Below are 26,063 nucleotides of genomic sequence, written 5' to 3' on the forward strand. Positions count from 1 at the left end.
AGAAGGACAGAATCTTATGTAACAAGTATCAGAGGAGCAAAAGTTTAGCCTGGTCCCGGATCCGTTGATGCTGTCTTGCCAACTTTTATGATCATCAGTATGGTTATCAAAATGATCTTAGGAGTTGGAAATACGGCACAAACTGATCTGGGACCAGGCTATAAAAAGTTTAGGTATAACTGGTGAATGTTAGGTCGAGACAACCTCTTCACTGATGTCGTGAAGACATCCCGCTCTGTCAGAGATGAGTGATCATTGTTGGAATTTCAACTTGAATATAGAAAGAACAAAGCTCTCAGGCTAGGTTTAGTAGGTTACCTGGGGTAACAGCTGTCTTCAGGGATGAAAATGTTATGGCTAGGTGTCTTGAAGAAGTGTTAAAGCCACAGGAACAGGACCAGTAGAGGAATACATGAGGTAAAAGCAGTCCTAAAGCCATGGTGTTTTTAATAGTTCCACATGTGTTCCATGTTACAGGGCAATAACAGGCGCTAGACCGACTTCCTCATAGTCCAGGAGGGCACAGTTAAGGTACAGAATGAATGAAACAGAGGATTGAACTTAAACAATGGGTACATTGACATAGAAACCCTCTGAACTTGCAAGACTATTGCATTTCAAATGGTGCGCCAATCTACCATGTCTTGCTGCAGAATATACTATAGGCTACTAGTAGCATGTAATAAACTACATGACATCCAGCAACAACATTAAGTCACTATATGTTTGGTTACTGATGTAATAGTAAGGATGTAACTACATTATTACTCTTCCTGACCTCGTTTGCTCCATCTGTTACCTTGAGCAACAAGTCTCTTAGAAAATCAGAACTCTGACATTAGAGAGAGTTCTAGAATCCGGCGGGAATTCCAGAACTCTAATGAGTGCTTTGACCTTTGCCTTCTCCATAATCTGTCTCACAATATTTTGACTTGTTTAATAGATTTCTTGGCATCCAGAACAGTCAGTGGCCTTCCGTTCCTGACCAGGGCTCCTAGCCAGTGCTCGCTCTGCCCCCTGTAGCTCCAACAGCTTGGTAGTGTCTGGTCCAGAGTGTAAAACACTTTTGGAATGTTTCATTCATTGTTCCGGATCATTTGCCGGGAGGCCTGCCAACTGGGAGCTGGCTATTGTATGCATATATCTGTCTCTCTCTCTCTCTCTCCCTTACAACACTCCTGTACACGGCCCTTCCCATGGGCTCAACCAAGAAACTGGAAGGGTTCCTATGTTCTAATTTCTTTACAGATAACAATTCTTCCTTTTCCCCCCCTCCAGAGAAAATACATACACAAACTTCAACGAGATTTTAAAACTTAACATTAAAGTCAATGTTCGTGAGTGGTGAATTGAAAGTATTGGTCTTGGATTAAATTATTATTGATATCACATGGATCAGTTTTCAGTTCCTGTACAGTGAGGTGTTGACGTTGTTCTGCAGATGAACCTGTGATGGTGGTTTTCAGCAGGAGTTAGTCTAATTCAAACAGAAGGAAGACCTTGTTCTCAGACATTGGGTAGGCTACGTCCCAAACGGCACCCTATTCCCTATACAAAAGTAGTACACTATAAAGGAAATAGGCTGCCGTTTGGAACGCAGATAAGATGATATAATATTACACAAGTGCCGTGAAACACTTTAGTGTCCTCATGGATAGAACTTTAATAAATCCAAACAAATTCTGTGGCTACAAAATGAACATTTTATTTTTGAAATGTGCAGACATTGCTCTTTGGTTTCCACACAAAATATATTGCTACAGTATGTTACAAATGGAATGCATGTGACTTGAATATGGGTGCATTACTATTTTCAAAAGGTTTAATGAAAAAATGTAAGAGAATCCGAACATGACTTTGACCTCCATTTGCGTGTGCCCAAATAGCTTTTTTCCGTTCCAGGCTAAACATGCAAACATGCTACATCTATCATATCAAAACAAAATACAGTATACATTTCTCAAAAAAAAATCTGCTCTGCGTTTACATTTAAAACAGAAGTCACGTGTGAACATTCAAAACACTTTCATGAAACTACAGTATATGTAGTCATAGCTAGTTGCTGTGCTTTGGTTTACAGTTTTCACATAAAAGAAAACAGACAAGTAATTCTATTAAATTCAAATCTTCGGTCTTTGGTATATGAAAGCAATACTACAACATATTCCACTAAGAGATATCCCATCTCTTTCTTCATCTAATGCTGGGTTATTATTCACGTTGACCATCTTTGACAAAATTTGATCGATAACACTACCTTTGAGAGTTCCAGATAAGAATATATTCCATAAACAAAAGGAACAATCCCCTGATTTGTGTTGATGTACCGTATGTAATTATATTTTTCTCCTCCTTAATTTGTTTTACTGGACGCGAGTCATCGTCCTGCTGGAGAGACTTTTCCTGACCTTCTGGAAGAGATCATCTGAAACAAAACAAAGATCATAACAACATTTAACACCAGTTCAACAACAGTTTGTTTTGTGGAATGCACCACGTGAGACTGTGGGAGATGTAGATAAGAGAATATTTACCATTTTTGACTGCGATTCTTGAGTCCGTCTGTGAAGAAAGGAATACAACAATATTTAGATATAAATCTACAAATACAAAACAAATCTCTTTAAGATAATGTACATTCACATAGCTGCAGCTTTAAAACAACGGTCATCTAATAAGACAGTCAAAAGAGACACGATAAGTGAACTGTCTATAAATGTCTTACTCTCATGGAAGAGATGGGAGCATCAGCCTGTTCCCTGTCAACCTTAGGAGCTGGAGGAGATAGAGAGAGAATGAGACCGTTGGAGGATAATACAGTATGCCATATACAGTAAGGTGAGATGGTTTATTCAGTATTTATAAAGTGATTGCTCTTACGCAGTGGCGTTATGATGGCTCCCACAGCGTGGACAACTCCATTGGTGGCCATCAGGTCGGCTTCAACCACTGGCACCTTGTTGACGTACACTGTCTGGTTCTTCTGAAGGAGAAAGACATATGCCATTTATAAGGTGACACTTAATACTTTCATAACATGGGGTTCAAGACAATCAAGTCATGTTGAAATAATGTATATCAATACATTGTACACAAATTATGTAAGCAATAGAAGTACACAACAAAAGAAAGTACCTCTTTTCTCCACTGAAAACAAAATCATCAATAAAAAGAAAAACATGTACATATTAGTACTGATAGTACATGTTAGTAGGATCAATATCAAACATGTGTTATCGGATCAAATTGTTACAGGATCATGTGTTATCGGATATAATTGTTACAGGATCATGTGTTCTAGTATCTAATTGTTCTAGGATCATGTGTTCTAGGATCTAATTGTTCTAGGATCATGTGTTCTAGGATCTAATTGTTCTAGGGTCATGTGTTCTAGGATCTAATTGTTCTAGGATCATGTCTTCTAGGATCATGTCTTCTAGGATCATGTGTTCTAGGATCTAATTGTTCTAGGATCATGTCTTCTAGGATCATGTCTTCTAGGATCATGTCTTCTAGGATCATGTGTTCCAGGATCATGTGTTCCAGGATCAAACAGTCACGAGGGCCTACTGTACCATGTTCAACTCCAGCTTCTCTCCCTGCAGAGGCTTCAGTCTGGTATGGGAGCCCACTCCTCCACTGACCAGAATCTCCTTAGCCATGTGGTACTTCAACAAACTGGCCAGCTCCTGGGGGTTGCCTAGACAACAAAATGAAATAGAACACCTACCAGATCATATTGTATCACTATGGTCTAGACATTTACAAACAGAGGAAAATCGGAAAACTACCAGCCCGCATTAAAACACTGCTGAGGAATGAATATTGCTTAAAAAGTGAAGAGGAATCGGTTGTGCAAGTTGCAACATGGAACTGATGAATTAAGGCCCTTGGCATAACTTTAGCATTACAGCTACATTCTCATTGCTGTGGCCAAGTCATTGAACATGAAGTCATGATGCTATTTGTCTAAACGTGTCCTGCTCATCTAAACAGTTGTTGCAAAACGGCTAGGCAATCATTAACAAACAGCAGTGGGTTTTTTTTCTCTCGTTATAAATGATTTTAAACACCCAAACAAGCGTAATTGTAGCTGCAGTATACTGTAGGTAGATCATACTGTAACTTTACAACTGGCTCCAGTTAACCACAGCTGTTTGGCATTCATACGCGTAGCAGCATCCAAGATTCATTATTTAATGTCATAATTTCCTGGGTGTAGATAGGTCATTAGGTTTATACAAATAGTTCTGTCTGTCTGCCGAACATATTCTCACTGTGGGTCATATCAGGTTGTCTTTAGGTGCCATTGATTTTTCTTTACTGGAAAAGTACTGTGTTCTGCAAAGCCAGTCATGTGAAACCTGTTCACAGTTTTGGTTGTTTGTCAGGCAGGATGCCAGTCACCAAAATACACCACATATGGCATACACTACATACAACATGAATATGATAGAGCCTGTATGGCCGAGAGGTGTCTGTTATAAATATCCTAGTCTTACATCACCAGACCTCAACCCCCTGTATTCTCGTTTGAGATTAGCTTTGTTCTAGAAAAACTAGAATGTCTGGAGCCAGGGCCGTCCTTACCCATGAGTTTGTTGAGGTCAGCCTTTGGCAAGGCGCTGAAAGCATCGTTGGTGGGCGCGAACACGGTATGGGGGCCGGCCTGGTTCATCAGCTCTGTCATGCCAGCCGTCTGGATGGCACCGACCAACAGACTGGAACAAAGAAGGGAACACACACTTAGAAAGACTATCTTCAGAGCAAGAAAGAGGACTTGACAGTTGACTAATAGGAAAGTTTAAACCACGTCGATGAGTTGTGGTTTCTGATGAGCCTAATGTACCAAACATGTATGAGTTGAATCATGGCAGAACAGATCACTGGTAGTGAAAACATACAGAGAAAACGGAAAAGAACCAGGTCTCTGAACGTGGGTGGAAATGAAGCAGCAGATTGCCTTTCAGCCTTTCAGTTCTGGGAAAACCATTAGACGCTTGAGGGGGAACTTCTCCCCAGGATATCTAGCTACAGAAGCTGAACACATGCTGTGCTACGTAGGCAGAAGCGACCATCTTTTTTGCTCATCCGCTACATGTCTGTTCTTCTTGTTCTTCTGAAATTGAATTATATATGCCTCAAGATATTATTGAAGACAACCTTGGTAATCCTTTTCATTGAATCATTCCCCGATTCATTGACTCTCACCTGAATCGGTTATCAGCCTTCAGGACATCCATGATGGTACCCATTGGCGGAGTCAGGACCTTGTCGACTGTGAACATGCTGCCGAAACGGCCGGTCTTGTCGTGGGCAGCTATACAGGAGTTCTCAATGCACAGGCTCTGTTATTAAAACAGAGAGAGAGAGAGAGAGAGAGAGAGAGAGAGAGAGAGAGAGAGAGAGAGAGAGAGAGAGAGAGAGAGAGAGAGAGAGAGAGAGAGAGAGAGAGAGAGAGAGAGAGAGAGAGAGAGAGAGAGAGAGAGAGAGAGAGAGAAGAGAGAGAGAGAGAGAGAGAGAGAGAGAGAGAGGGAGAGAGAGAGAGAGAGAGAGAGAGAGAGAGGGGAGAGAGGGGAGAGAGAGAGGGGAGAGAGGGGAGAGAGAGAGGGGAGAGAGGGGGAGAGAGAGGGGAGAGAGGGGAGAGAGAGGGAGAGAGAGAGCGGTTAAAGGAACGTTTACTCCCACCCATCACCATGATTTCATCCCAAATGGCACTAATTTTGACCAATGTTCCCTCTAAGCTGCGGGTGCATGCAGCAAGATTGAACTTCACTCAACTTTCTAGTTTTCCCCCTGTTAGTTAACACTATCAACGTTTCCCCTCTACTGTGGGAATTGTGCTCGAATCAACGCAATATCAGCCACTTTCAATGTAACATACCGAAACAAAATGAACTATGCAAGACTTAGTATGCAAAACTAACTGTGCAAGAGATTTTCTTGTAGGCAGAACGCATTGGAGTAGGATTCTATTGCATTGACAGGCATGACCCATGCCCGTAATCTACACAGACAGGTGCGCCATAACCAATCAGAGCTGCGGTAGGCCTATATGCAAATAGCCATTGCCACATATGGATCTGTGCCATTCACTTTGAACTGGACTGTGTTTACAGCATGACCGGTCGCGAGCAGATGCGCTTGTTTTGAGATCACCTGTGCACATTTGTTCATATTCTTTGCTAGTTAGTGAGTTATTAGCCCAGTTATAGCTAATTTCTAGTCAACAATGGAGGAGTTATTGCTTCCTATAAGAGCACAAAATGTGTGCATTTCTAGCCATCTTTGAAAAGCCAGTCAGGTAAAGAGTCTTAAAGGGACAGTGTTGTAATTTGAGACGGTCTTAAATAGGCTTAGTAGCCAATAGGCAGAGAGTAGCACAATTTGTCTGATTCTCTGTAATAATGGTATGGGAATAATAATGAATTGTATTTTGTAAAGTGGTTTCTTGCATCAAACACAGCATTTTCAGTCACCTCCTTGTCTGAAGGACAAGTGGATGAACAGGTTAATGTCAAGCCCTGCATGTTATTTATTTATTTATTTATTTATTTTATTTCACCTTTATTTAACCAGGTAAACCAGTTGAGAACAAGTTCTCATTTACAACTGCGACCTGGCCAAGATAAAGCAAAGCAGTGCGATAAAAACAACAACACAGAGTTACATATGGGGTAAAACAAAACAAAGTCAAAAATACAACAGAAATACATATATATACAGTGTGTGCAAATGTAGCAAGTTATGGAGGTAAGGCAATAAATAGGCTATAGTGCAAAATAATTACAATTAGTATTAACACTGGAATGATAGATGTGCAAGAGATGATGTGCAAATGGAGATACTGGGGTACAAATGAGCAAAATAAATAACAATATAGGGATGAGGTAGTTGGGCGGGCTAATTTCAGATGGGCTGTGTACAGGTGCAGTGATCGGTAAGGTGCTCTGACAACTGATGCTTAAAGTTAGTGAGGGAGATAAGTGTCTCCAGCTTCAGAGATTTTTGCAATTTGTTCCAGTCATTGGCAGCAGAGAACTGGAAGGAATTGCGGCCAAAGGAGGTGTTGGCAGTGAGATATACCTGCTGGAGCGCAGACTACGGGTGGGTGTTGCTATGGTGACCAATGAGCTAAGATAAGGCGGGGATTTGCCTAGCAGTGATTTATAGATGGCCTGGAGCCAGTGGGTTTGGCGACGAATATGTAGTGAGGACCAGCCAACAAGAGCGTACAGGTCACAGTGGTGGGTATTATATGGGGCTTTGGAGACAAAACGGATGGCACTGTGATAGACTACATCCAATTTGCTGAGTAGAGTGTTGGAGGCTATTTTGTAAATGACATCGCCGAAGTCAAGGATCGGTAGGATAGTCAGTTTTACGAGGGCATGTTTGGCAGCATGAGTGAAGGAGGCTTTGTTGCGAAATAGGAAACCGATTCTAGATTTAACTTTGGATTGGAGATTCTTAATGTGAGTCTGGAAGGAGAGTTTACAGTCAAACCAGACACCTAGATATTTGTAGTTGTCCACATACTCTAGGTCAGACCCGTCGAGAGTAGTGATTCTAGTCGGGTGGGCGGGTGCAAGCAGCGTTCGGTTGAAGAGCATGCATTTAGTTTTACTAGTGTTTAAGAGCAGTTGGAGGCTACTGAAGGAGTGTTGTATGGCATTGAAGCTCGTTTGGAGGTTTGTTAACACAGTGTCCAATGAAGGGCCAGATGTATACAAAATGGTGTCGTCTGCGTAGAGGTGGATCTGAGAGTCACCAGCAGCAAGAGCGACGTCATTGATATACACAGAGAAAAGAGTCGGCCCATGAATTGAACCCTGTGGCACCCCCATAGAGACTGCCATAGGTCCAGACAACAGGCCCTCCGATTTGACACATTGAACTCTATCTGAGAAGTAGTTGGTGAACCAGGCGAGGCAGTCATTTGAGAAACCAAGGCTATTTAGTCTGCCAATAAGAATGCGGTGGTTGACAGAGTCGAAAGCCTTGGCCAGGTCAATGAAAACGGCTGCACAGTACTGTCTATTATCGATCGCGGTTATAATATCGTTTAGGACCTTGAGCGTGGCTGAAGTGCACCCATGACCAGCTCGGAAACCGGATTGCATAGCGGAGAAGGTACGGTGGGATTCGAAATGGTCGGTGATCTGTTTGTTGACTTGGCTTTCAAAAACTTTTGAAAGGCAGGGCAGGATGGATATGGGTCTGTAACAGTTTGGATCTAGAGTGTCACCCCCTTTGAAGAGGGGGATGACCGCGGCAGCTTTCCAATCTCTGGGGATCTCAGACGTTACGAAAGAGAGGTTGAACAGGCTAGTAATAGGGGTTGCGACAATTTCGGCGGCTAGTTTTAGAAAGAAAGGGTCCAGATTGTCTAGCCCAGAAGATTTGTAGGGGTCCAGATTTTGCAGCTCTTTCAGAACATCAGCTGTCTGGATTTGTGTGAAGGAGAAGCGGGGGGGGCATGGGCAAGTTGCAGCGGAAAAAGTCTCATGGAATGTAGGCCTACATTGAACACCACACACTTGCTGCTACTGTAGTCTGAATGATAGCATAGCTATTTCCATGTTAAAATGTTATGGGATGCATTTTCTCCATTGTTTTGATGGTAGGCCACTCTGATAGGCCTACATTATGATCAAATAGCCACAGTAGACTACTTGGCCACTGTTAAAACTGTAACTTAAAGCGGGTACAGCCTCAGTGTTCACAGTAAACGCGCGCCGGAAGTTGCACAGAATTTTCACAATGTTCAAATTTGCGCTCAGCAGACCTGAAATGTGCTCAGTGCCCCAAAAATGTTGAGGGAACATTGCTTTTGACTAGAGCCATATGGGCCCGGGTCAAATGTAGTGCACTGTATAGGGAATAGGGTGCCATTGTGGATGAAACCATCAGTCTACCAAGAAGTCTGGCACATGGCTTCCTTCCATTCTCCCCTGCACTCTCTCTCTGGTCTCTCTCTCTCTCTCTGTAAAAAAGCTTTTTGTGGCCATCTGGAAATTCCATTACAAAGCAGAAATGTGAGCTGTGCTGCCGAACAACCATCTGCCACCCAGCAGAGAACGGAGCAGAGCTGTGCTGCCGAACAACCATCTGCCACCCAGCAGAGAACGGAGCAGAGCTGTGCTGCCGAACAACCATCTGCCACCCAGCAGAGAACAGAGCAGAGCTGTGCTGCCGAACAACCATCTGCCACCCAGCAGAGAACAGAGCAGAGCAGTGCTGCCGAACAACCATCTGCCACCCAGCAGAGAACGGAGCAGAGCTGTGCTGCCGAACAACCATCTGCCACCCAGCAGAGAACGGAGCAGAGCTGTGAAAACGGTGTGAAACAGCATTCTGGGTAACTATTCTACAGTATGAGGATGTAGAGGGACACTCTTGTTTCATTGGATGAAAACATGTTTTGGGGGTAAAACTAATTAGGCCTCCTTCTCTGACTCGTTTGGAGAAAATGATGCACAGCCAGAAACTGTTCATTGTTAATATGAAAACAGCACAATCATACTTTGTATAGTTTGGGATAGTGTATTTGGGGTAATCTATGTAATGAGTTGCCTTTAGGAAGAGAGTAATCTATGTAATAAATTAGCCCTCTGGAAGAGAGTAATCTATGTAATGAGTTAGCTCTCAGGAAGAGAGTAATCTATGTAATAAATTAGCCCTCTGGAAGAGAGTAATCTATGTAATGAGTTAGCTCTCAGGAAGAGAGTAATCTATGTAATAAATTAGCCCTCTGGAAGAGAGTAATCTATGTAATGAGTTAGCCCTCAGGAAGAGAGTAATCTATGAAATAAATTAGCCCTCAGGAAGAGAGTAATCTATGTAATGAGTTAGCCCTTAGGAAGAGAGTAATCTATGTAATGAGTTAGCCCTCAGGAAGAGAGTAATCTATATAATGAGTTAGCCCTCAGGAAGAGAGTAATCTATGTAATGAGTTAGCCCTCAGGAAGAGAGTAATCAATGTAATGAGTTAGCCCTCAGGAAGAGAGTAATCTATGTAATGAGTTAGCCCTTAGGAAGAGAGTAATCTATGTAATGAGTTAGCCCTCAGGAAGAGAGTAATCTATGTAATGAGTTAGCCCTCAGGAAGAGAGTAATCTATGTAATGAGTTAGCCCTTAGGAAGAGAGTAATCTATGTAATGAGTTAGCCTTCAGGAAGAGAGTAATCTATGTAATGAGTTAGCCCTCAGGAAGAGAGTAATCTATGTAATGAGTTAGCCCTCAGGAAGAGAGTAATCTATGTAATGAGTTAGCCCTTAGGAAGAGAGTAATCTATGTAATGAGTTAGCCCTTAGGAAGAGAGTAATCTATGTAATGAGTTAGCCTTAGGAAGAGAGTAATCTATGTAATGAGTTAGCCCTCAGGAAGAGAGTAATCTATGTAATGAGTTAGCCCTCGGAAAGAGAGTAATCTATGTAATGAGTTATGCCTTAGGAAGAGAGTAATCTATGTAATGAGTTAGCCTTCAGGAAGAGAGTAATCTATGTAATGAGTTAGCCCTCAGGAAGAGAGTAATTTATGTAATGAGTTAGCCCTCAGGAAGAGAGTAATCTATGTAATGAGTTAGCCCTCAGGAAGAGAGTAATCTATATAATGAGTTAGCCCTCAGGAAGAGAGTAATCTATGTAATGAGTTAGCCCTCAGGAAGAGAGTAATCTATGTAATGAGTTAGCCCTCAGGAAGAGAGTAATCTATGTAATGAGTTAGCCCTCAGGAAGAGAGTAATCTATGTAATGAGTTATGCCTTAGGAATAGGGTAATGTATGTAATGAGTTATGCCTTAGGAAGAGGGTAATGTATGTAATGAGTTATGCCTTAGGAAGAGAGTAATCTATGTAATGAGTTAGCCCTCAGGAAGAGAGTAATCTATGTAATGAGTTATGCCTTAGGAAGAGGGTAATGTATGTTATGAGTTATGCCTTAGGAAGAGGGTAATGTATGTAATGAGTTATGCCTTAGGAAGAGAGTCTTGTCTTTTTCCAGAAGAACAACTGTGCTCAGAGTTACTTTTAGATCGCGCTCTTAATTCAGCTCAATTGAGGCTTTTATATCATCTGATGCCAGCTGTAGGTCCTCTAGAGGGCTTTGATCTGTGGTTCTTACGTTACGGTAGACGAACACTCTGAGTTTGATTCCTCCCAGAGTCTCTAGCTCTTGTCCGTGGTACAGCGACCTGGAAGACAGCTGCTCCTTCAGGATGTGGTTCTTCAACAGCTTCTTCAGCTCACCAGACATCGTCACACCCTCTGTTAACAATAGAGAAGTTATCAGATTGATGAAATGAAATGGGTCAAGAACCATGGCTCAAATCACTTCTGTTTGTTAGCACAGAGAGAGGGGAGAGGGAGGGAGGGAGACAGAGAGAGTGAGAGAAAGAGAGAGAGAGAGAGGGAGAGAAAGAGCGAGACAGAGAGAGCGAGAGACGGACAGAGACCAAGAGAGATGGAGATGGGGGGAGGAAAAAGGTGGAGAGAGATCATCATCGATCGATGTTACCTTTGAAAGCTTCATTCTGAGGGGTCAGGATGGTCAGAGCCTCTGAGCCAGAAAGGCGGGAACTAAGACCAGCGTCAACAAACAGCTTGGTTGCTGTGGTAACGACGGATCCCTGGGCCAGCTCCAATAAGGTCTTAGCTTAAAAAGAGATCAGTACATATAAACATTTATCATCGCACATAGAGATGGAAAACACTCCTCATAAGTAGCCTTGGGGTCTTGTCTCAATAAGAACCATTGAGTTGGTAGAGCACGGCGCTTGTAACGCCAGGGTAGTGGGTTCGATCCCCCGGGACCGCCCATACGTAAAAAATGTATGCACACATGACTGTAAGTCGCTTTGGATAAAAGCGTCTGCTAAATGGCATATTATATTATAATCTACTTCATATTCAGTGCAGTAGCATTCCAGAAAGACAGACTTATACTTGACTCTCAACTCCTATGACCGTCAGAGACCTTTTCAGGCGTGAATCACCATTACTAATAATCTCATAACAGAGATCTTTCTCAGACTAAATCACCATTACTAATAATCTCATAACAGAGATCTTCTCAGACTAAATCACCATTACTAATAATCTCATAACAGAATGCGGAGGCCCAATAATTTGAATTACAGCCTTATATTTGGCGTTGACGCAACTCTCAATTTAAGTCTCTGGCTCTGGTCTGAATACCTGAGTCTGGGATGAGGAGCTCGTTGATGTAGTGGATGACTCCGTTGGTCCCCAGCTGGTCTTTCTTCTGGATGATGGCCTTCCCGTTGAGGGTCATGTCAGCCCCATCACAGCCCACCTCAAGCACAGTTCCCTGCAAGGTCTCCAGGGGAGTACCAGATGTGATGGACTCTGCACACTGCATGTTCTTCAGGATGTGGTAGTTCAGCAGGTCTGGATGGAGAGTACAGACACAAGTAGAAGTTAGTTCATGGTAATAAGTGATTGGGTTTCCTTCTCCAATATCTATCTCCCCATTCTATATCCAAAGATCCCTTAAAAAAAAAAAAAAAAAAATCACCTTTCAGAGCCACGGGGTCTCCCAGGATCCTGTTGAGCATTTCAGGGGGGATCTTATTGAATGCTTCGTTGGTTGGAGCGAACACCGTATAGTGGCCATCGCTCTCCAGCATTTGGGTCAGACCAGCAGCAGCAACAGCAGTCTAAAACACAGAGAATCACACACTGAATCACACACTGAATCAACACTGAATCACACACTGAATCACACACTGAATCAACACTGAATCACACACTGAACACTGGGTCAGACCAGCAGCAGCAACAGCAGTCTAAAACACAGAGAATCACACACTGAACACTGGGTCAGACCAGCAGCAGCAACAGCAGTCTAAAACACAGAGAATCACACACTGAATCAACACTGAATCAACACTGAATCAACACTGAATCAACACTGAATCACACACTGAACACTGCTTTTCTCTACATGATTCAAATTGCACATACAATACAAAAGACTGAGACCACGTCAATGATCAGCGAATGTAACATTATGATAGCTGACATAGCATTGCATAGCATATGTTCAACATGTATAAAATGGTAAGAGAGTTCTGTGTGATAGACTGTTCTGTGAATGGATGAATGAATGGATGAATGAAGCGACAAACTGTTAAACTCATTTACTTACACGAAGAGTCTCCAGATCATCATCGGTGTCGATGAAAGTGTGCACGTCGTTGGTAACGGCGGTGATGACTCTGTCCACAACGTGCACGATCCCGTTGGTAGCGTGCTGGTCTGTCTTCACCAGACGAGCACAGTTCACTGTTACAATCTGCAATGACGAGAGAACATTTGAGATTTTGTCTCGATGATTTAGCTGGCTTTCGAATCGATGGTCAACATGTGACCATTTTGAAAAATTACCAAAACCGTATGGTAAAGATTTTTAGACGACGACATGTCTGTTCATGTCTCTTTTGTTGTTGAGCTGTCTCTCTAGAGGTTCCAACTGGCTTGGTCCCAGATGGGCTATGTCACAACATCATATACCTTCCAATCACAGGAGGCTGGTGAGGAGAGGACGGCTCATAACAATGACTGGAATCAAGTGAACGGAATGGTATCAAACAGATGGAAACCCTGTGTTTGATGTGTCAATACCATTCTATTCATTCCATTCCAGTCGTTACTATAGAGCCCGTCCTCCCCAATTAAGGTGCCACCAGACGCCTGCGCTTCCAATATAAATGCAACATTAAACATCGGACAGATGCTACTCACTCCGTTGGGGTAGTGGTGGATGTGAAGGTTGAAGTCTTGGTACATGGAGGGGAAGGCAGATCCATGCTTCAGGTCCTCAGAGGTCAAACGGCGGTTCACCATGTGGTAGTGGAGTGCGTTGAGCAGCTCAATGTTCACGTTGCTCACCAGAGCATCCAGGATTTCCTACACAACCATAAAAAAAACAGAGTCCTACTTTCATCAGAATAATGATCAGTCACAAGCTAACCATTCATACCATTACATAATACTGACCAAAGACTTGGTTATAGTATCTACTACTTGGATCTTTGGGGGAAAAAATGGATCTTTGATACGCTAACATGGCTGGTTAGGCTGATAACACGTAGTCTGCAGTCAGCATAATACAATGGTCAATGGTGGTCCTCTGTAGCTCAATTGGTAGAGCATGGCGCTTGTAACGCCAGGGTAGTGGGTTCGATCCCCGGGACCACCCATATGTAAAAATCTATGCACACATGACTGTAAGTCGCTTTGGATAAAAGCGTCTGCTAAATGGCTTATTATATTATAATATCTCTACATTTACATTTTAGTCATTTAGCAGACGCTCTTATCCAGAGCGACTTACAGTTTAGTGAGTGCATACATTTTTATTTATTTTTCATACTGGAATTGAACCCACAACCCTGGCATTGCAAACACCATGCTCTACCAACTGAGCTACATCCCTGCCGGCCATTCCCTCCCCTACCCTGGGCCAATTGCGCGCCGCCCCATGGGTCTCCCGGTCGCAGCCGGCTATGACAGAGCCTGGATTCGAACCAGGATCTCTAGTGGCACAGCTAGCACTGCGATGCCTTAGACCACTGCGCCACTCGGGAGACTCTAGATGCAACAGGATTTGGGGTCAATTATACTTCGTTTTCTAGTTTTCGCTCAGTGTATCCCTCTCCTGTGAAGACTTGACACACTCACATTGGGTAGGGCCGCCCATGCCTCGTTGCTGGGAGCGAAGAAGGTGAAGCTCCCTGGTCCCTCGATCTCCTCCCTCAGCTGAGCCCTCTCTGAGTACATCTTAGTGGTGGCAGCTCCAACCATACCCAGGGTGTTGTAGATGTTCACCAATGGCAGAGCTGGGGGGGGAAAAAATAACCACTCTTAACCATCATATGGGGGAATGTATGAAATTCAAATGTTGACTTGATAGATATATATTTCACAACCAAAGTGAGATGCCATATTTTGTTTGACAGGCCTCTGGTCTAGAAATAATTCTCCCAAATTGGTCATGACATGAATTGATGACTAGCTGTTGCATTGTATCGATAGTAAGTGACTGAGCTATAACTTGATTTGCAGGCTAATAAACCATATTTATTCTTACCAGCAGGACAACCCTTCTCTCCTGGAAGCTTCTCATAACCAGGGCAACACTCATAGCTGATCACCCTGTCGACCAATAAGAACACACGTTAAGGATGACTGCAGCCAATCAGAGATGAACACAAACAGGTCAGTTTCTCATGACCCTTTCAAATCAAAAAGACTCTAGCCTTGTCCCAGATCTCGTTTGTGCCGTCTTGCCACAAACAGATCTGGGAACGGGCTACAAAAGATTGAACAATGTGTCTTAGGCTAAATGATGCAACCACATGCTATACACATAGTTCTGTCATTTTGTGCATTTAAGATATTTCCACAATAAATCTAAACTGGGCTCAGCTGGATCCTGGAAGGTCATAAAAGCTCATTTCCTCAGAGTGAGAGAAGGAGCAGAGGAATCCACTGACCCAGGGTTGGCCAAAAGAAACTCCTGAAAGGGGACTAAGGGACTGATACTGAAACATAGGCTCCCGCCAGTAAAAACAAAGAGTAAAACGGTCAAGCGAAGGTGTAACTACTGGATAAAAATGTCAACCTTAAAGTTAAGTCAAAAATAAGTGGTCTATATCCACGAAAAGGAAGCTTTTAACTAGCTACATTCGGTGGCAAGTTCTTCATACAACCAGAAAACAAAAAAAACTGAATAAAAGATGGTAGTCCATTGTGTAAACATTAGTATTGCTAATCAAACAGTGGCACACATAGGTTCTAGTGAGGAACACACAGTGGCAATATTATCAATACATAACACACTCAAAAAAGACCAGGCAAAGCTGTGGAAAGCGATGCTAAAAGTATTTGGCATCTTGCAGCCCCCTGCAGACCCTACACCCCAACTCGAGTACTCCGTTCTGCCAGCTCTAGTCTCTTGGCCCACCCCTACGGGTGTCAGATCCCGCTCAGCCCAGTCAAAGCTCTTCAGCAGAGTCCCTGCCCAACTTCCAAAAACAGCAGAAACCCTACCTCTTCAAAGAGTATCTTAAATAATCTCCCCCACTGATATGTGGTTGTCACACCTAGCTATTTTAAGATGAATGCACTAATTGTAAGTTGCTCTGGATAATAGTGTCTGCTAAAGGACTAAAGGACTAAAATGTAAAAGAGGACCAACTCTGAATCCTAACATTGATGAAAGTCAATGGAAAACTACCTGAGTCAGACATATTGTATACCCACTGAGTCAGACATATTGTATACCCACTGAGTCAGACATATTGTATACCCACTGAGTCAGACATATTGTATACCCACTGAGTCAGACATATTGTATACCCACTGAGTCAGACATATTGTATACCCACTGAGTCAGACATATTGTATACCCACTGAGTCAGACATATTGTATACCCACTGAGTCAGACATATTGTATACCCACTGAGTCAGACATATTGTATACCCACTGAGTCAGACATATTGTATACCCACTTGTCATGTCAACCCTAGTTAACCACCCCATCCCCACCATTCCCTTTAAGCATAATGAACTATACTGTAAAAGCTGTTAAAGACCTCAGACAGGCTCTAGAGCAATCAGCTACTGTTAAACTCCTAGTGTGAGGGTAGGGGTAGCTCAGAAACATAGTTGGGGGACAATCCTAACATTCAGCGAGGTGGAGGGGGAGGGGGGGGGGGGGGGGGGGGTTACGGGGAAACCCTGTAAAACACAGTAGCCTGGAAACCAGACCAGACTGATTATCAAAACAGATGGTAACTCAACTTCGATTTGTTCTCCACAAGCATAAACAAAGATGGTAGCCATGGATTTCTGACAAAATAAACAGTAAGGTCACATAATTCAAACACAGTGTACATTGAGACTTCCAAGTGTTGAGGTAAGCTATCCACCAGACTAAAGTACTAAAGACGAGACTGAAGGTCCATTCGACTTTTATGGGTTCCATGTTGAAATCAGCATGCTAGATAGATTTGGATTTTCCCACACAGTCATCTCTCACTTTGGCTTTATATTCCTAGGTACTGTATCAGAAAATTAGTTTTTTTGCTTCATTGATTAAGAATAGATAACAAAACGTTCCTTTCCCAGACAAAAAAAAACAAGATGTAAAAGTGACTGTGTATAAAGCTTTACAGACTAGTTAGCTTTGGGATTCACCTTTGGTCAAATGTCACGGCGCCGGAGGGGATGGCTGCCGTTTTACGGGCTCCTAACCAACTGTGCTATTTTGTTAGTTTTTTCGCGTTGTTTGTAACAGTTTGTAACTGCTGCTACCGTCTCTTATGACCGAAAATAACTTCTGGACATCAGAACAGCGATTACTTACCTCAAACTGGACTAAGATGTTTTCTTTAACGAGTCCGACGCGAAGGATATACCGCTTTCTCAGGAACGGGCCCAAATCCCCGTCATTTGGGTGAAGAAAAGACGGAGAAAAAGGGGGCGGAGGTCGGGAAACCACGAGCTGCCCAGTGACTCGAGCCTACCAGATGAGCTAAATGCCTTTTATGCTCACTTCGAGGCAAGCAACGCTGAAGCATGCATGAGAGCACCAGCTGTTCTGGACGATGTGAACAAGACCTTTAAACAGGTCAACATTCACAAAGCCGCGGGGCCAGACGGATTACCAGGATGTGTACTCAAAGCATGTGCGGACCTACTGGCAAGTGTCTTCACTGACATTTTCAACCTCTCCCTGACCGAGTCTGTAATACATACATCTCTCAAGCAGACCACCATAGTCCCTGTGCACAAGGAAGCGAAGGTAACCTGCCTAAATGACTACCGACCCGTAGCACTCACGTCAGTAGCCATGAAGTGCTTTGAAAGGCTGGTCATGGCTCACATCAACAGCATCATCCCAGATACCCTAGACCCACTCCAATTCGCATACCCAAAGATCCACTGATGACGCAATCTCAATCGCACTCCACACTGCCCTTTCCCACCTGGACAAAAGGAACACCTATGTGAGAATGCTGTTAATTGACTACAGCTCCCGGTTCAAGACCATAGTGCCCACAAAGATCATCACTGAGCTAAGGACCCTGGGACTAAACACCTCCCTCTGCAACTGGATCCTGGACTTCCTGACGGGCCGCCCCCAGGTGGTAAGGGTAGGCAACAACACGTCTGCCAAGCTGATCCTCAACATGGGGGCCCTTCAGGGGTGCGTGCTCAGTCCCCTCCTGTACTCCATGTTCACCCATGACTGCGTGGCCAAACACGACTCCAACACCATTAAAGTTTGCTGACGACACAACAGTGGTAGGCCTGATCACCGACAACGATGAGACTGCCTATAGGGAGGAGGTCCGAGACCTGGCAGTGTGGTGCCAGGACAACAACCTCTCCCTCAATGTGAGCAAGACAAAGGAGCTGATCGTGGACTACAGGAAAAGGCGGGCCGAACAGGCCCCCATTAACATTGACGGGGCTGTAGTGGAGCAGGTCGAGAGTTTCAAGTTCCTTGGTGTCCACATCACCAACAAACTATCATGGTCCAAACACACCAAGACAGTTGTGAAGAGGGCACGACAACACCTTTTCCCCCTCAGGAGACTGAAAAGATTTGGCATGGGTCCCCAGATCCTCAAAAAGTTATACAGCTGCACCATCGAGAGCATCCTGACCGGTTGCATCACCGCCTGGTATGGCAACTGCTCGGCATCTGACCATAAGGCTCTACAGAGGGTAGTTATTACAGCCCAGTACATCACTGGGGCCGAGCTTCCTGCCATCCAGGACCTCTATACCAGGCTACCGCATGGCAAGCGGTACCGGAGCGCCAAGTGTAAGATCAAAAGGCTCCTTAACAGCTTCTACCCTCAAGCCATAAGACTGCTGAACAATTAATCAAATGGCCACCCAGAATATTTACATTGACACCCCCCCCCCTTTGTTTTTACACTGCTGCTACCCGCTGTCTATTATCTATGCATAGTCACTTTACCCCTACCTACATGTACAAATTACCTCGACTAACCTGTACCCCCGCACATTGACTTGGTACCGGTACCCCCTGTATATAGCTTTGTTATTGTTCTTTTATTGTGTTACTTTTTATAATTTTTTCTTGAACTGCATTGTTGGTTAAGGGCTTGTAAGTAAGCATTTCACGGTAAGGTTGTATTCGGGCTCATGTGACAAATAAAGTTTGATTTGATTTGATCGCTGAGCAAAGCAGAAGAACCAATGCATTGACGTTGAGAGTGGGGCTTTAAAGGTAGCTAGGGGATGTTGGGAGGTTGTTAAGGGGTGTTGTTAGGGTTATTGGTGACTCAGAGTTTTGGGGTCTCCCCTCAAGTGACCTGTGACCTCTCTAGCACCAGCAGCACCACCTCCCCATGGCCTAGCACCACCTCCCCATGGCCTAGCACCACCTCCCCATGGCCTAGCACCACCTCCCCATGGCCTAGCACCACCTCCCCATGGCCTAGCACCACCTCCCCATGGCCTAGCACCACCTCCCCATGGCCTAGCACCACCTCCCCATGGCCTAGCACCACCTCCCCATGGCCTAGCACCACCTCCCCATGGCCTACAGTCGAACCCATTACCTGTTGAGCCCAGTGGCCACTCACAGTCACACAGACAGGGATTGTTCAGTTCAGCACAATGAACGCTGCTACACACCCCAGTGTTCAAAACTCCCCTCTCTATGCAGACCTGGGTTCAAATACTATTTGAAATCACTTAAAAAACGTTCTGTGTTTTGTTTTTTTGTTGCTTGCCTGGCCTAACAGGCCAATAGAATAGTCCCAAAACAGCAACCACCTACTCATCTGACACACCAGACAGGCTAGAGAAAAGGGTACAAGTATTAGACATATTCTAAATAGTATTTTAACAGGTCGGCTCCCTCTTTCCATGGATGTCTGTCTCTGTCTGTAAATGTAATTAAATCCAAGCTGATAAAAGCTTTTTGAAACCTTTGTTTACACAAGCCCAGGTTTGTCCTTTTGAACGCAACTCTCAAACTCCCAGTCCTTTCAAATTGACACAGTTAGGCCTGGCTTGCTATGGAAAAAGTTAAATTTCCTGGCTCCCTTATGAATGATTAGTGTGCGTTTAGGGATGTAAGTCTCTCAACAGTGCCCTCTAAAGCCATCATTTCCTCCAAACATCCAGCGCCCACAGCAAAGTTTCACTTCCTCTTCAACTTTCATGAGATTTCCAATGAAAGAAACACTGTTGTGAATCGCCAGCAAACGTCTCCCGTTACAAAGTCATCAAGTTCGTGTCTGTGGTTACATTCTACAGGAAACATCCAGATAATTTCACAATACTTATCAAGGGAGATCAAATAACAAGAAAAAGCCAGGAACAGAAGACTCTCTCACACACACACACACACACACACACACACACACGCTCCAAGACCCACTTATCCTAAATAGCAAATGCATGTCTACTTAGCACACCAATTCCCATGCACTGCAGGACAAGGCAGTATAATGGTGCAATGGTCTACACATGACTTTCCCATCCCATGCAAAACCTACAACACAATCTCAGAGGAATGTTAGACAGAGCAATAACCAATACCATCTTGCCCCCTGCAGGGATGTTAACATTGACGTCAATCAAACTGCAGCTACTGTGGAGGGCTGTCAGTGCCTTTACTGCCCGTGGTCCAGGACGGGGCCGATCTGGAAAACTGAGGTTGGTAACTTGAGTTGTCCTTTGACCCTCAGAGGTGGTCAAGCTATTTAACACTACCCTGACTGATTGATTAGAGAGACACAAGGTATCCATTATCTCCCATTATCTCCTTCAGCTATTTATCTCCCTCAAACTAACTACCTAGTTAATCCAGCGTTTATCTCCCGCAAACTAACTACCTAGCTAACCCAGCATTTATCTTGTCCAAACTAACTACCTAGCTAACCCAGCATTTATCTCCCCCTAACTAACTACCTAGCTAACCCAGCATTTATCTCCCCCTAACTAACTACCTAGCTAACCCAGCATTTATCTCCCCCAAACTAACTACCTAGCTAACCCAGCTATTTATCTCCCTCAAACTAACTACCTAGCTAACCCAGCATTTATCTCCCCCAAACTACCTACCTAGCTAACCCAGCATTTATCTCCCTCAAACTAACTACCTAGCTAACCCAGCATTTATCTCCCCCAAACTACCTACCTAGCTAACCCAGCATTTATCACGTCCAAACTAACTACCTAGCTAACCCAGCATGTATCTCCCCCAAACTACCTACCTAGCTAACCCAGCATTTATCTCCCTCAAACTAACTACCTAGCTAACCCAGCATTTATCTCCCCCAAACTACCTACCTAGCTAACCCAGCATTTATCACGTCCAAACTAACTACCTAGCTAACCCAGCATTTATCTCCCCCAAACTAACTACCTAGCTAAGCCAGCATTTATCTCCCCCAAACTAGCTACCTAGCTAACCCAGCTATTTATCTCGTCCAAACTAACTACCTAGCTAACCCAGCATTTATCTCGTCCAAACTAACTACCTAGCTAACCCAGCATTTATCTCGTCCAAACTAACTACCTAGCTAACCCAGCATTTATCTCGTCCAAACTAACTACCTAGCTAACCCAGCATTTATCTCGTCCAAACTAACTACCTAGCTAACCCAGCTATTTATCTCCCCTAAACTAACACTAAAACTGAGTCAAACTTCCAGTCCTTGTCGATGTCACAAAAAGAGAAGAGGATACAGCAACAAAGCTGATGACTCAATGATTCCTGGATTAGTCATTTCCTAATTGTTGAGAACCAAACTAACAGAATTGTGTCTAACTCATGAGCTTACCATTATGATCCAAAACTAAACGCAAACCAATTTCCACTACTATTACTACTAATATGTTCATTTGTCAGCCATTCTATTGAAACTAAATAATATATATATATATATATATATATATATATATATATATATATATATATATATATATATATATAATCAGTATGCTTATCAGTATTTTACAAGCAAAATAAAATGGTCCAGAAATAGTTGTCCATGTTTCATGTCGTCTACTACAGCTAGACCAGATACTACTACAGCTAGATCAAATACTACTACAGCTAGACAGATACTACTACAGCTAGACCAGATACTACTACAGCTAGACCAGATACTACTACAGCTAGACCAGATACTACTACAGTTAGACCAGATACTACTACAGCTAGATCAAATACTACTACAGCTAGACCAGATACTACTACAGCTAGACCAGATACTACTACAGCTAGACCAGATACTACTACAGCTAGATCAGTTACTACTACAGCTAGACCAGATACTACTACAGCTAGACAGATACTACTACAGCTAGAACAGATACTACTACAGCTAGATCAAATACTACTACAGCTAGATCAGATACTACTATAGCTAGACCAGAGACTACTACAGCTAGACCAGATACTACTACAGCTAGAACAGATACATTTTAGTCATTTAGCAGACGCTCTTATCCAGAGCGACTTACAGTTAGCACATACATTATTTTTATCGAACCCACAACCCTGGCGTTGCAAACGCCATGCTCTACCAACTGAGATACATCCCCTGCCGGCCATTCCCTCCCCTACCCTGGACGACGCTGGGCCAATTGTGCACCGCCCCATGGGTCTCCCGGTCGCGGCCGGCTACGACAGAGCCTGGATTCGAACCAGGATCTCTAGGGGCACAGCTAACACTGCGATGCAGTGCCTTAGACCACTGCGCCACTCGGGAGATCAAATACTACTACAGCTAGATCAGATACTACTATAGCTAGACCAGAGACTACTACAGTTAGACCAATGACTACTACAGTTAGACCAGATACTACTACAGTTAGACCAGAGACTACTACAGTTAGACCAGATACTACTACAGTTAGACCAGAGACTACTACAGTTAGATCAGATACTACTACAGCTAGATCAGATACTACTACAGCTAGATCAGATACTACTACAGCTAGATCAGATACTACTACAGTTAGACCAGATACTACTACAGCTAGATCAAATACTACTACAGCTAGATCAGATACTACTACAGCTAGACCAGATACTACTACAGTTAGACCAGAGACTACTACAGTTAGATCAGATACTACTACAGCTAGATCAGATACTACTACAGCTAGATCAGATACTACTACAGTTAGATCAGATACTACTACAGCTAGATCAGATACTACTACAGCTAGATCAGATACTATTACAGCTAGATCAAATACTACTTCAGCTAGACCAGATACTACTACAGCTAGACCAGATACTACTACAGCTAGATCAAATACTACTTCAGCTAGACCAGATACTACTACAGTTAGACCAGATACTACTACAGCTAGACCAGATACTACTACAGTTAGACCAAATACTACTACAGCTAGACCAGATACTACTACAGTTAGACCAGAGACTACTACAGCTAGATCAAATACTACTACAGCTAGACCAGATACTACTACAGCTAGATCAGATACTACTACAGTTAAAACAGATACTACTACAGCTAGATCAGATACTACTACAGCTAGATCAGATACTACTACAGTTAGACCAGATACTACTACAGCTAGATCAAATACTACTACAGCTAGATCAGATACTACTACAGCTAGACCAGAGACTACTACAGCTAGACCAAATACTACTACAGCTAGACCAGATACTACTACAGTTAGATCAGATACTACTACAGCTAGATCAAATACTACTACAGCTAGATCAAATACTACTACAGCTAGATCAAATACTACTACAGCTAGACCAGATACTACTACAGCTAGACCAGATACTACTACAGCTAGATCAAATACTACTACAGCTAGACCAGGTACTACTACAGCTAGATCAGATACTACTACAGCTAGACCAGATACTACTACAGCTAGATCAAATACTACTACAGCTAGACCAGATACTACTACAGCTAGATCAAATACTACTACAGCTAGATCAAATACTACTACAGCTAGACCAGATACTACTACAGCTAGACCAGGTACTACTACAGCTAGATCAGATACTACTACAGCTAGACCAGATACTACTACAGCTAGATCAAATACTACTACAGCTAGACCAGATACTACTACAGCTAGACCAGATACTACTACAGTTAGACCAGATACTACTACAGCTGAACGTTTTAAACACTGGACCATTAAGTCATTAACACCTTTACATTTTACATTTGAGTCATTTAGCAGACGTTCTTATCCAGAGCGACTTAAAGTCAGTGAGTGCATCCATTTTTCATACTGCCCCCCCGTGGGAATCGAACCCACAACCCTGGCGTTGCAAGCGCCATGCAATACCAATTGAGCTACATGGGACCATACATACCAAATGCACCCTATTCCCGGGCCTATACAGTGAAGTACTTTTGACCATAACCCTTTGGGCCCCGGTCAAAAGTAGTGCACTATATAGGGAATAGGATGCCATTTGGGACATAACCACTCTCTCGTTTCCACTGGCATCAGACAGTCCTGGCAGGACCCAACTACTGCAGGAGAAGTTCCCGTAACAGGATGAAGAAAAAGCATTTCCCACTTCAACATGCAGCTAGCTGGATACCAACGGAACCAATCTTTAACGAGGTTTTTTAATAACAACCTCAATCTGACCTCACTGCATGTCACCTTTTACAACACGAGTCATTATGGTTAGGCGACTTAAATAGTTGGGCTACTGTTTCAGGAAAGAATTTCACTTATGTGCTCCTTAAACTGTCACCTTCATCATGCGTACTCTCTGAAGATTTAGATTTTTATGCACGCTGGTGTTTTGGACTGGAAAATGCACCAACTCAGCATAATTCAGTCAAATCAATTCCTTCTCACTTGTATGCCGTCTATCTCTATTCTATGGGCACGTCCAAAATGGCACCCTATGAGCCCTGGTCAAAAGTAGTGCACTGTATAAGGAATAGGGTGCCATTTGGGACACATAGGTCATGGTAAAACTCAAGTCTGTTGGTTTCTGACTTTACCCCTGCTGCCTTCAGCAGAGTAGAGGTGAAGGCTAAATGTTTTAGCTACTTTTCTTTCAGCTTGACAATCTTAGTTGGGAGTTCTCCTTCAATAAACCCACATGAAAAGAAAATCCCTCATTTAACCCAAGTGGAAAACTAATAAATCTCGCTTAAAATCTATTGTTTGCGTATCTAAATGAACAATAAAGGAAATGGCCTGCTCAGCACAAATGACAAAAAAAAGTTTGAGATCTTCATTCCTTATGATTGACAGCCTATCCATCCACACTATATGTATAGTCTACCCCAGTAGGCTATAATACCCAACATATTGACGCAACATGTTGTAATAAATCAACTCACTGTCAACCATTTAAAATTAATACGCACGTGAATAACACGTTTATATCACACTCACGTTGGCTTGCCGCAGATCTTGCGATGGTACCATTGCTTGCAGTTGGTGAAGTATTTCTTGTCAGTTCCCTGTATCTTTTGCATAGCGCACACGTTGGGTCTAAAAGAGTTGAGAGAATATTTCATGACGTTTTATTTTGCCGGCACATTACAGTAGACAATTTGAGTTGAGCTATCACTTATATCGAATTACCTGTTCACTTTAACTTCAAGCAGTTGTGAAGTACAACACAGTATGCCATTACAAATCAGTGGCCATAGAAGGCTATATATTTTCTAACATAAAACATAAATCATGCTTTGTAATTATACGAACAAAAGTAATGTTTGCTTTTGCCCTTTGAAAATGCACAACGCAGAACTTTCTATGCTCACATTATCATTGGAATAATAATTTCGGAGCCTTACCCATGCTGTCTGCCTCTTATCCTGCTGTGCTGAAGAACTGATTGATAGGGTGACTTTGCAAAACAAATCGTTGCAATCAAGGTGAGCGCCAAAGTCAATAAAGTTAAGTGCTGCATTTTGGCCTTTTCCCCTTATTCAGTCGGCCTCCGCACTCCAGACAAGTCGGAGAACGGTGCGACCAGGAATATATATAGTGAAG

General features: G+C 43.1%; 1 protein-coding gene across 3 annotated transcripts; it reads right to left on the minus strand.

Moving 5' to 3' along the window:
• Nucleotides 1-1,689: 1,689 nt before the first annotated feature.
• Nucleotides 1,690-26,063, minus strand: LOC311105102 (transforming growth factor-beta-induced protein ig-h3-like). 3 transcript variants are annotated; one of them, XM_084147112.1, is made up of 17 exons: nt 25,865-26,063; nt 25,458-25,556; nt 15,116-15,180; nt 14,707-14,864; nt 13,768-13,932; nt 13,172-13,318; nt 12,539-12,680; nt 12,199-12,411; nt 11,519-11,656; nt 11,126-11,268; nt 5,212-5,348; nt 4,591-4,721; nt 3,576-3,700; nt 2,881-2,980; nt 2,726-2,775; nt 2,535-2,562; nt 1,690-2,425 (listed from the first exon to the last, which is right to left on the minus strand). In XM_084147112.1, exons 1-17 carry the CDS (start codon nt 25,978-25,980, stop codon nt 2,364-2,366), a joined length of 2,019 nt encoding a protein of 672 aa, XP_084003238.1. In that variant the 5' UTR covers nt 25,981-26,063; the 3' UTR covers nt 1,690-2,363. The 3 variants fall into 3 exon arrangements, with proteins under 3 accessions (XP_084003238.1, XP_084003237.1, XP_084003239.1); XM_084147111.1 differs by having other exon boundaries at nt 2,881-2,983; XM_084147113.1 differs by lacking the exons at nt 1,690-2,425; nt 2,535-2,562; nt 2,726-2,775; nt 2,881-2,980 and adding an exon at nt 3,012-3,147.

The sequence above is a fragment of the Coregonus lavaretus genome (assembly GCF_964263955.1).
Source record: "Coregonus lavaretus genome assembly, chromosome: 29".
In the NCBI taxonomy this organism is placed as follows: domain Eukaryota; kingdom Metazoa; phylum Chordata; class Actinopteri; order Salmoniformes; family Salmonidae; genus Coregonus; species Coregonus lavaretus.